Genomic DNA, 14,205 nt, shown 5'->3' with positions numbered 1-14,205 from the left:
ATGTACTTTGATTTTTCTTATGAAAGATAAAGAGAAAATTAATACTATTTTTAAAAATTAATCCATCTTTTAATGCATTAACGTGATTTTCTTTTTGAATTGTAGTTTATGTGTAATATTACAAATCCCAAAGAAAAGGAAGAATATGAAAATTGCGAACATTTAGGATTATTTTAAGAAATATATTAAAACTAGAACATATAGCTTTAGGAGACCAAATTCAAAACAAAAAAGTGATACATACGTCTTGCGCGTGCTTTTCAAATCCCTGCTAATAATGTCCTTCATCTATCATTGACTACCGTTGCTTGATTCGAAAAAATAATATTATTTTCAATACCAACTCCAAGACTCGTTCGACATAAAGCCATCCGTTTTGAGTAAGGGAAAAGAAAAATCGTAAGAATGAATGTGACCATTATTTTGAAATTAAGCATGCCAATAAAAAGAATATTAAAAAAAAAAGCCTAATGTTCCAAAGGACAAAATTGTCGTGATCAAACAGCCCCCCCAGCTGACCCACTCAGTATAATTATGCAGCATTCTTTAGCTGTGATCCAAAACCAATGATTTTTTTTTTTTGTTGATTTTGATCAATAAATTATATATTTTTTGTGATACGACAATTTCATAATGTTCATATTTTTTTTGAAAGGGAAAGGCGGCCGCCGCTACCCGACACTGCCAAGAACGGCCCGGTGGGGCGTTGCCGGTGGCCCAGCACCTCCGGCGACGCTCCGCCAACGTCCGCCTCCTCTGCGCGGTTCCGGCGACGCACGCCAAGGTATAGTTGCTAAGATAAAATGGTGTTCAAATATGTTCTCAGACTGACTTCAAATTCTTCATCTTCAACGTTTTCATCTTCTTCTTCGACTTCCCAAGAATCAGTCACCATAGTCCAATTCTTCTTTTGATGTGAAACATTAGTGATATCTATACACTATTGACACGCAAAGACTTTCATGGTTTAACAAGAGAGATCGCTATCTCCCATGGTGTTTCATTTTAATAATTCTTCGTGAAAATATATTGTCAACATATATGACAGCCTATTTTTATTGATTGTTATATGTCACTCTTTTGCATCATCCCCATGATATAAGAAATGTACATCACATGTTTCTCTTTATTTTTCTCTTAATCGCCATTGTGTTTAATTGAGCTGTATAAATCAGATATGGTTGAGTGACTCTAAAAAACTAGAGTTATATATATATATATATATATATATATATAAAGAGAAAGAAAAAAAAAGTAGCTAATAGACCCTTATATACTATGTTTGATGATAATTATTTGGGTGTTGATGTTAAGATCAGATGGTTGAGGTTGAGAATAGATATGATAAGTTCCTTTTTCAAAGGTCTGAAGTACCCTTCAAAGGAGGAGAGAGAAAAACATAAATAATTGAGTTTCCTCCATTGAAATTGTTTGTCTTTTTTTTAAAGTTATTTTGGACTATTGAAAAAATAACTTGATTTATATATTTGCAACTTAATCTCCACCATTGTTCTTCTTGGAATCAATGGTTTGGATGATATCTCCATTCTTGCGTTTAATTTGTTTAAAATAATTTTTTTCGCAAACATTTAAATGGTTTTCCTTTTACATTTTACTTGAGTGGTCAAATATACATTTTTTTTTTATATTTGGGCATGTACTGAAAAAGAACCTTTGCATTGCTTTAGTCATGTGATAAAAGATAGAGATATATACCTTGAGTGTCATGCGAAATGGGTTCGAGGTATCGAATTAAGGATTCGATTTTAAACTTGTTTAGTGGGCGGTGGTAAACAGATTTAAAGTTAACTTATTGGATCTGGATCGACCATGCAATTTCACAACAAATTTCAATTCCTTGATCTAAAAAAGATCCAAGGCAAATACTTACAGAAGTCTGATCCTATGCTAGTCAGATCAGATTCAGAATTCACCCTTTTAAGAGATCTGACCTAACTGGTCTGCCCGAAATCGCATAGGACCTGAATATCTAAAAGTAAATCCAAATCCGAGAGTGAAAGGTTCAATTTGGATTTCAATGGAGGTTGGAATCTGATGATCATCGAGGTCTATAATCGGATATCTCCGATCCGTTGACATCCCTATCGGCTATTAAAACACGTCAGACCCATTATCCTTTCGACACATGGATATGGTCCATAGGAGGAGAAAAGCAGTGTATGTGGTCCATAGGAAGGAAAGCTCATGGTTTCTGCTCCATGAAATGAATTTCTCATGTTCAATAGAACCAGTTTAGTTTTGTGGATTGAGATTCCCACGTCACGTTTGAGTCGAAACTGGTCCTGCCCTTCAAGAGCTAAAGATGAATGAACCTAATCATTTGGATTTTATCTGATTACTGACCCAAACTCGAACATAATTACGATCGGGTATGGCAACCAGAACCGGATACTATTGCTAGTCAGATCCAGGTTTGGAGCACAGATTTGAACCCAGAACAGCTTTTGGATCTAAGACTGACTTCTTATAGATTTGGACCTGGTTCTTATAGATCCAGTTAGCCAGGACACGTGTACGCTTGTGTGGACAATTGCCTATACCTACTAACAGAAATTGTGTTTTAAATGTTAGTGCCTCATAACTATTTGCTTATATGTCGTGTCTCTTGGTTATTTTGTTATGTATTTTGAAGGGTTTAACATTTTTAGAAGGATCTAAAATTTGATTACTATATACTAGTGATCTTTAGCCAGAAATTTCTAGTCCGACTACTTGTTGAAATCTAATGTGATCCCCAAAAGCATAAAATTTAAATATTTGTTATCAATATATGAAAAGGATACAACAAGTGATATTGGAAGCTGAAGCAGAAAAAAGTCTTAAAAACTGCTAGGAAGTGGGAAGGAAACTATGAATATAAAATAATGTCATGTGATCTCCAACTAAAACTTTAGATTTCTGCTCTAAAAGGCCCGATGAGGCGAAATTAGATAGAAGCTTATGGTAACTATTGCAAAGATAAAATAGTTTAAGATGATTCATTATAAATAAATAGTAAATTATATGTTAGGACATTTTAGATCGTCCCAAGTGAAATGCTTTAACAAATATAAAAGATAAAAAAAAAAAATTGAGAGTTTGTGTCTTGCTCTATATTTTACCAAAAATTCCAAAAAAGAGATGGTCGTTTTAACAAAAACAAAAAAAAAAAGCCCAAAGGTAGTCTCATTTTGGTAGGAGGGCATGATGGTAAATGTGTAAAACCCTGTCGACTTTAGTTGCAGTTAACCACGGTTAATCGAATGAAACTCTCAAGTGGGAAGGTTGGTTACATTATCTCGGGTTAGTTTAACCAAGCCCTTAACGAAATGGTTAGTCTACCGGAACCCTAACCAATGGATTCACCAACCCGGAAATGAGACAAAGTTTAGGGACCATTTAACAAATATTTAATAAATAAGGGGCGTTTCTGAAATACGGTATTGGAAGCCGGTGTGAACCGTTTAGCTGTGCAAGGAGGAAATAAGAGGAGACCCAATGAACGTTTCCGGTTCAAATCGTGAATTCGAGTCAAGATCATGGGCGTTTTCGGCAACGGGCTTCGCCAATAATTGGCTCAACAGCAGGCCACGCCGTCCGGGTCGGGTCGCCCCAGATTTGTGGTCGGGTCGGGTGTTGCGGGTCCCAATCGCCCCGCTCCTTGGCCCCACTGCTAGCTTCTACCGGCGTTCGCCGGGCCACGTATAAATAGACGTCGCCTTCTCCTTCCCCCACCTCTCACATTTTCTTCTCCTTGGTTCTATTTCTCCTGTGAGGTGAGGTAATAACACCGTAACGGCACTATAGATACTCTCTCTCTCTCTCTCTTCTCTCTTTCTCGGTCACTCTCGCAGCTTCGCTCTGGGAGGACGGAGATCACCGGCGGGATCAGAGAGGCGGTTTCTTTCGCCGTCGGACAATTGCCGCCGGAGTGGACGGCCGAGAGCGATCTAGGTAAGGGACTCAAATTTTCTCTCGTTTTCTCCTTTTCTTGATCTTGTAGCTCCGTAGCTGTTTCATTTCCCTCGTCTGTTGATCAAATTTCTTTGTCTCTTGCGCCTGAATCGAGCCGCCAGCGCTCGGATCTGGTTTCTTGCCTCCCGGGAGCTTGATTATAGCGTTAGGCAGCGGGTGCATGGCCTTCCCGATTTAGGAGATCAAGATTTCGAGAGCTCTTTATTTTCTTTTTCTTCTGCGTTTCCCGGAGTTAATTTCTTATTTTTCGGTTTCTGTCCGAGAGGGTTTGGGTTTTTATCTTGACGCTTTTGTCATAGGTACCCGTGCTGGAAGGGTGGCTTGGTGAGGATATAAGGGATTGTGTTTTCTGAAACATTCCAGAGATAGTGCCAGGAGGCGATTTGTTCGGGGAGGGGAGGCCACTTATGCTTCTCTTTCACCGTCAGGGACGCTTTAGTCGTTTGGAAGTTTGTTGTGGAAATTGTGGTTGCCTTTAGGCCCTTTACCGATGGAAGCCGGGGTCGCTAGTCGGCCTTTCTTTTTCTCCCTTTCGCGTGATCAGTGATGGAGTTAGTTAACACGGTTGGAATCTCGTCGACCTCACCCTTCACTCCTTTCCTTGCAAAAATAACAAAAATTTTATACGTTTCTCATTTAAGCCTTCGTTCAAGTATGCTGTTATTTTTGTTAGTTCCTCAAAAATTTCTGCGCTGCCGGGCCCTGGAAATCATTCCTTCATCTTAAACGTACCTTGTGGTTCCTTCCCAAGGTTGTGCGTGTGCCGTCGACCTTTTGTGAACGCCCTTCCTGCCCAAAGACTGGGATTTACTTTCCTGAAACCAATCTTCTTTTTTAAAAGCCCTTAGTACCAATTACAAGTTTGACTTCCAGATACATTTTCATGGAGGTTGGTCACTTCTCTCAATTGTCTAGCAGTGAACGTTTGCAGTTCAGAAGTCTACTTCATACTTGAGTTCTTTTACGAAATTAATTTTTTATAGCAGCCAGAATCCTTGACCCCCTTGTCTCGCCGTTCATATTCCCACTCTAGGTGTATTTAAAATTTTTTGTCACAAAATATTTGCATGTATAAAAGCTCTAATATCTTCATGAATCGAGGCCGAGTAAACCTGTTGATCATGTGGTCAGTACATAGTGGTGTCGGTACTATGTGGCAGATCTACTTTCTATGTTTATCATTTTAGGTGTCTATGCAAGAACTATGGTCTTTTAATTTTTTGATCATATTTTATACATGTTTAAAAACAAACTATGCTAATTTATTTAGCTTATAAGATCAATTATACTTAATTTTGTATAAAAGCACTGTCAGAGACCGTATATATATATATATATATATATATATATATATATATATATATATATATATATATGAAAATGAGTAGCTTATATGTCAGATTAGATTGGGAATCATATATGTCAACAACTTGAAGGAAATCACATTAAGCTGAAAAGAGACATCAAGTTGTATTTTTAAGAGACAAAAATACCCTTAAAAAGAGGCAAATGATCTTAATTAAGAAAACTCATTTCGTTTTTCATTTGAGGAGTATTTTGTTTTTTTCAATTTCTACTTTTGTCTACTTAATATCTACCATCCGATTTTTTCAATATCAACAGTACAGGTGAATCCACTCTGGTACATCGGGGCTTAGTCGCTACCTGTTTGCATATATATATATATATATATATATAAAAGCTGCTCAAGCCGTTTGCTCGTTGGGTTGCACGTCGAATTACAAAACTATCTAGGATCTTCTTCCTTTGATCGGCCTCCTTGTGAGTGTCCGCTTGATTACCGTAATACGACGTGGTCATTCCAGGTTAAGGCTCTCAATCACCAAACGGTTTAGCAAACCCGATGGTTTAAAATCTGTTTAAAAAATATTTTGGCTAGGTAAGGGAAGAGCAGAATTAGCTTTTTATAACATTTCTTATAGTTTTTATTTTCCATTTCCAATGTATATAAGTTTTATTTTATTTTTGAGCATGGGAGTAACTGTGGTATCCCTGACACGACTTCAAATTTTGCTAAGTTCAATGAACGGATGCCAAGTTCAAAATTTGCCAAGTTATTCTATGATATTTCCTTTCTCGAAAAATTCCAAGAAAATTGAGACCTGGTTCTTCTGCATTCTTGTGATCACTGGGTTTTTATGTACGGACTAGTATTCATATCCAAGTTCATTTTTTTGTTAAATCCAAGTTCATTTTTTTGTTAAAAAGCTCATTCTTCTGAGCATCGCACAGAAAGATAAGTTGACCTCGGTTTGTACTCTTGAAGTCAACTTTACTGCCGGTTTTACAAAACCGAGGGGCACTCTTTTGGACCTATAATAAAAGTGAAAAGTATGTGGAAAGATTCTGCATGTGGAAGCAAATTGCTTCATGAGTATTTTTCAAAGTTAGCATCAGTTAAAACATCATTTTCGCTTTTCAGGCTTAAATTGAGAATCGCATCAACGGCTAGTTTTTTCTTCAATATACGTTTTCACAAGTAGAAGGATGGAAAAGGATATGATCGTGTGATTGTCTTTACAGTTTTAAGAAATTAAAGCATGACGACAACATCAGATTTGCTGAAAATGGCATGTTTGACGGCAATATTTCGTGTTTTTTGCGTCTATCTTTCAAGGAAGAAGTTCCGCGTGGTTCTTAAACAATAGACCCTTTTTTTGTTCCACATTGTTTTTGTTTCTGATTTCTGATTTGTCTGTATGTCAATGTTTTGCCTACCAAAAAAAGTTCTTTCTAGATAAAAGAGTTTTGCCGGAATTCTTTTTTCCTGCTTTCAAGTATTGTCCCTGTACTTGGGCATGTCAGAGTGGAGTGCGCGGCCAACTGGTTGAGATGGGTCCCAGTTTCACTGCTGGACTCTTGTCTGACCGTTGTGGATTCGAACGAGTGACCTATCTGTTCTGGCTTGGTGCTCCCATTAGCTGCCAAAAGAATTTTCTTCGCAAGGGCCCAGCCGCTTTACTGACCCATTGGTTGTTGGCTAATAATTGAAGCTCGTTTCACCTAGACACGACCCACTTGTTCGTTGAGTAGCCACGAATGTTCACCCATACTTTGAAGATGGATCCTAATTCAATATGTCATGTGAACACGAATAAAATGGAATTCATAAGAATATTATTTATATGGTAGTTAGTTATATTTTACTATTAAAGTGTATGCCGCTATTAATTATTTTTCCTTGATTAAATGTAAATAGTTAACGAATTTCAAAATCATTTATGCTTCATTTATTTGCCCAATTTGCGTTGTCCCACCTGAATCTCCTTTGCTATCTATAAACAAGAGTAACCATCAAATTCATAATCATTCATTCATGGGAAACTCAAATAAGGGTAACAGCTAACTGGACTTCTGGTTTATTATAGGCATAAGACAATCCTCTACATTCAAATTACCAACTACTTGGCATAACACATGCATATTTGAACAATTTACATTTAGCCACTTGAGTAAGGTTTACGTCACATATAATAACCTGTCCAATAAAAATTCTTTGAAAGTTATGGTTCGTTTTTGTTGTTCCTTAGGCGTCTTGCGTAAACCACTTGTTTGTTTTAAATGTCCCTGTTCCAATTTACTTTGTGTGTTCTTGCAGAGAGACAATGTCTCTGTGTGACGGATTCAGCCCCCACCTGTGAACCCATGCACATGGTGCTGGGTCATGGCTCCCAAATCGCAAACCAAAATAGCTGGCCCAGCTGTTCGTGGTGTAAGTAGAAGTTAACGGGGCCGCCGATGTTTAACAATCTTTTTCAGTTGCCTTTCCCCTCGAAACCGGGGCACTTCATGACCCTCTTTTTTATTTGCTTTTCTTGAATTGAATGCCACCAGTTCATCGAGCATTAATGCTCACCCGACGGTTACTTTTGTAAGCGAGACGTCTGACATCCTTTACTTCTCACACTGCGCCCCACTAATCTCACCCACCTTGCGGCTGCTTCTTTTTGTATCAGTGCGAGAAAGGCGTTTTCTCGAGACTTGAGATAGTCTTCCTTTTCTGAAAAGGTCGAACCGGAGAACAGATTTGCGGCAAGAGAAACTGGCCATGGTGGGTGTGGAGGCAGTGAAGCTGGTTGCAGCATCCACTTCTGTGTAGCGAGAGGTTGGTCACGGCTTGCCGGTTTCAGATATGGCGACCGATATGGACAGACCTTATTGTGAGTGGTCTCGTGAGCAGCTAGCGGATGGAGACGACACTCAGGTGACTGCGCGAATTCCCTTAATTTTCGTTCCTTTCGATCTCAGATTACATCGCCTTTCTTGCATTCGTAGTGTGGCACAATGGAGAGCCTTTTCCCACCTTAAAGGTTTTCATACAATTGCCGTTAGTTTCTTGCCACCCTGATGTTTCTGAGGTGAGCCGAGATGTTGTTTAGTTATTTCGAATTGCACTGAAACGGCTTTTTCTTTTCATTTTGGGTGGGCGGGGGGTGGGGAGGGTTTTGAACGTTTGATACACCGGGTTGAAAGTGGGGGAGAACCACTGACAAAATCTCGTCGATCTCCTTTCCTAAGGGTAGTATCTTCTCGCCTATTGGAACTTCATCTTGTTCTCTTTTGCCTAGCGGACGAGTTCAATACCCTTTGGAGTAAATACATGATTAGGAAAAGAGAGAGACAAGAAATCATTCACTCCTTCCTAATTTGAGCTCGCGAAATGCAAACCATTCTTGTCCATCTTGACGGTGATTAATCCCCCACAGGTGAAGGGCCTGACAGCTTGAGTCATGAAGTAGACGAACGTCACTGCGGGTTCCGCTTTCGCTTTCGGGCGATTTTCTCATCCGCTTCCCTTGTGCTTCTTTTTCATCAAACCACTTTTGTAATTGATGGCTAGATAGTGGAGTAGCTCTTCGATCTTAACAATGTTATGTCAGCCGTAAGGGGATTCGTTCGGCTTTATCTTGCAACGCCATCGGTTTTACGCCCCACCACATGTCTACCTTGGGGCATCTAGGCTGTAGTTTTAAGCGGTCTTATCTTTATGTCGCAAAGGACTCGTCCCTGGACAAAAATCTGCCTTGAAAACATGATGCCGTTTTTGTTTTTTCCTCTGATCACAACTTCTTTCCTCCAAATTAACTACAGGGAGAATCTGTCTCTGGGATACTTGACCAAGGGTCCATATCTTTTGGAAGATTTGCAGCTGAGTCACTTTCATGGGAAAAATGGTCGGTCTTCTCACATAATAGATGTCAGGAGGAGTTGGAGAAATTCAAGGCTCCTGGGCTGGTTGCTCAAAAAAAAGCATATTTTGAAGAGTACTACAAAAAAGTTAGAGCTCTAAAGAGATTGCAGGAGGCCCAGCAGGATGTCGATAGACCAGATTCCAGAGATGTTGGCAGTGATCCCACTCAAACCAACTTTTACCCAAATGGTGAAGTGGACCATCACCAACACGTCGAACTGCAGAATTCTGAAAATGTTGATGGCTCTACTGCATGCCTTCCCGAAGAGTCAGAAGGCTTTAGCAATGAAATCACAAGTCAGACTGGTCAATGTATATTTAATAGTGAAGCTGTTGATCATTTTGCAACTGAAGAGCCAAAAGCCGATTCGTTAGACCCAGATTTCCCTAAATCTGATATTAATGATCCAAGCAATTGTGTAAAGGAAGCGCTTATGGTTAATGAGCAGAAATCTGGTGGCAAACTTGACGATGTAGTCAAGAATCAAAACGGAAGTTGTTTGACCATAGCTGAACCTGCAATAGTTAATCAAGAAGAAATTGCACGACCAAAATCTCCCCCAACCTCGTGCAAAAGCATTACGACAACTCAAGGAACCAAGAGACTTAGCAAGATTGAGTTGAATATCAAGAGATACAAGGAGCAGACATCCCATCCTAAGGTATGACAAGATACTGTGGGTGCGTTTAGCCTTTTTCCCTATTCTGTCAGTTCAGCTAACCAACTTAATTTGAAATGGCCTGATAGACAACGGCTTCTCTCTCCTCTCGAAATACTAGAAACTTGGAATCATTTCATAAGGTATGTATGGTGCCATAAGCTATAGTATTTCTACTTTCCAGTTACATGAATGCAAGCTGAGGGGACTCTAATTAAACTGAAGGTTCCTGCTATTCGAAGTACTAGCCGTCGGATGCTAGGGGATAGATCCAAGCCTGCATCTCAAGGACTCAAAGAACCCACAAAAAACACAAGATCTACCCATTCAGCAAATCCAGGGACAAGTTTAGCTTCCATAGCTTCCAAATCTGCCTCCTCAGACAGATTGCCCACTGTTACGCATCATCCATCTCTTCTAGCGGAGAGAAAGAGATCTGTCACTTCTAAAATTGAAAGCAATTTATCCATGAATCCTAGCTATAAATCTTCAAGAAGTGGGACAAGAATGCCGGTTCATGCAAAAGAGACATCGCACATACTGGTAATCTTTCAAATCTGCTATCAAAAATTCATATTGGCTGTATATCTGTTCATCACGTGATGTGAAGAAACTTTAGTGATTTTTCGATATGATGTTTTGATCATTTTGATGTGTCTAATTGCTATTACTACTATACAAGTTATTATGCAAGCAGGAACAATGTTCTTGCAACCCGTTCTTCTCCCTATGATTATTCTCAGTCAAGATGACCATTGAATGCTGATGCTACAGTTTTGCAACTGTGCTGATGATTTGATTAACCGTCAGAAACTTCTTTGTGCAGAACACGTCCAAAACATTACGGGCTAGTGGCAATGCTCAAAAGGCAGCCGCAGATAGGAAAAGGTCAGGGTTTAATATTAGCAGAGTTTTGGTAATGGTTACGAAAACATTGAAGGTTACTAACTTGTGTTTAGTTCTTAGGATTGACAAAGTTTGTTTTGATCTCAGGATTCCTGGACATCAAGCTACAAAGCCTGGTGTTGTGGATAGGCATCATAATCATAGTGGATCTAGAAGAACAGTTGCGAACTGCAGATCAGAGATCATGTAATGCTAGCCAATATCTCATGAGCTGGATTTATTTTTGTAGGACAGTAATTTTTTTGCCAAAGTAATGGTTTTTTTTTTGTTCTCTTCACATTTTTTACTTTCTGTATCTGAAGATCTGGCTCCATGCATAGATTGTAGTATAATGACTAGGGAATAACTAGCAAGACCTTCACTGATTTATTGATACATTTTGCTGCTTAACAGCTCCAATATAGAAGGCAAGAAACCAAACGTGCAAAGGAGGACAGAGTTTAGGCTTGGAAGTGATCCCAAAGAAGCAAAAGAGAGATATGTAAGTGTATTTCCCATCTGACATAAGGATTGTTGTCATGTTCATTCTATTTGAGTTTCTTTTTTTAGTTTAAAATATGCATTGTTGTTTATTGTACTAAGTGGCAAGTAAAATTAACTCAGATGAAACTTTTTAGGTCCAGATTTTTTGCATCATGCACATACTTCATTCACTCTAGCAAGTTCCGGTGTATTATCTTACACTGTTGTAGTACTCTAGAATATCCAAAACTCTCTTTCTCTCTCTCTCTCTCTCTCTCTCACACACACACACACATGCACATGCACGCGCGTGCGCATACAGGGGCGGAAACGTTGTAGATATGAAAACCATAAAGAGCTATCTTGATTAGATAAAGATTGTTGGCTGGTTGTTTGGCTAGCTGGTTTGGCTGCTTTTTGCTTGAAGCAGTGGGTCTGAAGCCATTGTGGTTTAATGTCTCTGTAGGTAGTAAGCAAAAAGTTGCTATTATTTTTTTTCTTGCATACTATGAGGTGTAGAATTCTTGAATTCGTTGACATGCTGTTTTAAAATGAGGATGGTCTTTTCTCTAGAATTATGTGAGAAAGCTATAGCATGCAGAACAAAAGGTGTATGTATTGATTTTCAAGATTCAAAAACTTCCTTGGGAAAAACTGTGTTCTCTTTTATCTAACTGGCAACACAAGCCAAAACCAAAAGAGCTTTCATTGACCTTAGCTGTATGTGGAGATTGCCAAACATAAATATGCTTTTGCCATCTCGTCTCCTTTCTTTTTTCAGCAGATTACTTTTTTTTGTTTCACTTTGTCCCTGTTTGATATGTAGTTAAAGGATGGCTCTCAAATGGAAGAAGCTGCAAATAATCGAAATCAGGCAAAGGTACAGGCTTGTTCGTATATACTCTCTAAACAAGACATAAGCCTTAAGAAATTTATAGTGAGATACTTCGCAGCAAAGTTTTAGAGTCTAAACATAGTGATTAAGGTTCTTTTAATAGTTCTGATGCTTAAAGATCTTGCAACAGTTCGTTTACATGTAGTATCATTCAGCTTAAGTTCCCATTAACTTCCTAGAGCAGAAACCTGAGACCTTTCTAGGGTTGTTCTTCTTTAAAAGTTATTCACATTTTTTTTCTCGCAATCACAAAACTCAATTGTTTGTGCAGGAGAAAGAGAAAAAAGCCAAGCTGGCTGCTTCTGGGTCTACTAAGTTTACTGCGAGGCCATTACCCAGTTTTTACAAGAATATACCTTCTAATCCAGAAAAGCAAAAGGTGATATTTCAAACTTGTTCATAAGTCTTAAAACCTCATGGGAGGAGTAATTTTCTCATGGTTGGTCAAATCGCTTTTGTTTTATAGCAAAATTTGGAAAAATAAGAACTGTGGAGACCACCTATGAACAAAGTGTCGGTGGGTGTCTTTGAAGTTCAAACAGTGCTCATCTGCACATTAAGTGCATAAAGACTGCAACCAAACCAATGGTGATGCTCTCAAACATGTGGCCTAGTGGCCTAGTTGATTTTTGTTGCTTGTCCAAGCCAAAAGCCTGCAATCAAGTTTCAGAGCTGCACCTTGCACATTATTCTTCTTCCAGAAACCTGATTAGTTTCCTGTTTGTGGGTTGCAGATGGCCCCAAGCGGGTCAGCTAACTTGCTACCAGGAAGTGGAAAAACCAGGTAATCCATATCTCTGGGCGTAGGTTTTGCTAACTATTTTTGAGATCTGTGTTTATATGCAAAAATGAAAGATATTGTTTTAAATGCAGGCCACCATCACGGCACTGGAGATGATTTAACATGGAAGAAGGAGAAGAAAGGGGAGCCTTGTGTAAATCTCGCTACAGAGTTTGCTCTTTTCTTTCCACAACTTCATTAAGGGGCTATAGATAGATCTGGTATGAATGTGCCTATGGTTGGAGAGATTCCAACAATGATAAAAGAATCGTGTATCAGGAGGATTCTGTCATTTTAGGGTAGAGTTTGTAGAGTTGTTGGATACGAGTCCTCGGTTCATGGTTCGATAAAAGTATCATGTGTAATAGCTTTTCCTCTTTGTTGACATTAAAGGGATGCTTCCGATAAAGTGTCACTTGTAGATCGATTATTCTACCATCAGTAGCATTCTTAATTGAGTTGTGCATATCTAGCTGCCTTTCTTTGGAAATCTACACTTTGTAAAGCCGCTCTGAAGTTATTGCAAAGCATATAGATGAAAGCAAGTCTTCCTTCATTGAAGTCGTATGCAATTGTTGGAATGTGTTTTTCATTCAATTTGTGTCTAGAAAATTTAGAGAAAACAATGTTCATGTACTTGTGAGCTCAATTGTGGAAGAAGCGTGTAGCAAATCGAACACCCTCCTCTTGTTGTAACCAAACAGTTTCGGATATGCATCCTGCAAGGATTATCTCTTGAACCTTGAGGGGGAAAAGAAATCATTAGTCCATAGTTTCTTTTTTTTTTACCTTCTCATTTTTGTAGAAAGTTGGGACTAGAGAAACTTTGAGACAAGGGTACGAAGAAAAAGGAGAAGCTACACGAAGAATAAGAAGACCAGGACAGTGAGTCTGTCCTTTCTCAGACAGTCCGTTCCCAGGCCCCTTGTCCTTCACACCGATAATGATTTTACATTTTTATGGGAAGAATGTTTGGTAACACAGTGCCTGCTTTTATTAACGTATTTTCCTCAACCTTTCCTCAAATATTTGACAGCCTTCTAGCGACCCTAAAAAGACAACTGCTATTAAAAAATAAAAACCAATATTACCAACAAAGCGTTATCAGAGTTGTTCTGCATCAGGCCGATTGGAGAGTTGAATTCGTCGCAAACTGATTCCATTAATGGATTTTTAATGCATGTAAATATTATTTAAATGTTTCCATTTATTTTTTTAAACATCTTTTTTTTTTTAATCGGCTCATCCATGCCGTTTCGATTCGGAAATCGATTTCTAGGACACTAGTCTAGCGCCAGTGTTGTCAAAATCAACC

General features: G+C 38.7%; 1 protein-coding gene across 4 annotated transcripts; it reads left to right on the top strand.

Moving 5' to 3' along the window:
- Positions 1–3,739: 3,739 nt before the first annotated feature.
- LOC116257585 (protein WVD2-like 7) lies at positions 3,740–13,358 on the top strand. 4 transcript variants are annotated; one of them, XR_004173433.2, is made up of 13 exons: positions 3,740–3,954; positions 7,953–8,200; positions 9,088–9,849; positions 9,936–9,989; positions 10,072–10,389; positions 10,673–10,734; positions 10,840–10,938; positions 11,146–11,233; positions 12,041–12,094; positions 12,381–12,488; positions 12,576–12,697; positions 12,844–12,893; positions 12,983–13,358. XR_004173433.2 is itself a non-coding variant. In XM_031634482.2 (13 exons), the coding sequence occupies exons 3-13, from the start codon at positions 8,129–8,131 to the stop codon at positions 13,005–13,007; spliced, it is 1,692 nt and encodes a 563-aa protein (XP_031490342.1). In that variant the 5' UTR covers positions 3,740–3,954; positions 4,275–4,539; positions 7,953–8,128; the 3' UTR covers positions 13,008–13,358. The 4 variants fall into 4 exon arrangements, 3 of the variants coding, with proteins under 3 accessions (XP_031490342.1, XP_031490344.1, XP_031490341.1); XM_031634482.2 differs by lacking the exon at positions 12,576–12,697 and adding an exon at positions 4,275–4,539; XM_031634484.2 differs by lacking the exon at positions 12,576–12,697 and having other exon boundaries at positions 8,005–8,200.
- Positions 13,359–14,205: the final 847 nt, after the last annotated feature.

Source organism: Nymphaea colorata, chromosome 7, assembly GCF_008831285.2.
Source record: "Nymphaea colorata isolate Beijing-Zhang1983 chromosome 7, ASM883128v2, whole genome shotgun sequence".
In the NCBI taxonomy this organism is placed as follows: domain Eukaryota; kingdom Viridiplantae; phylum Streptophyta; class Magnoliopsida; order Nymphaeales; family Nymphaeaceae; genus Nymphaea; species Nymphaea colorata.
The sequence above is the reverse complement of the archived record's forward strand: the minus strand, read 5'-3'. Positions and strand labels throughout refer to the sequence as shown.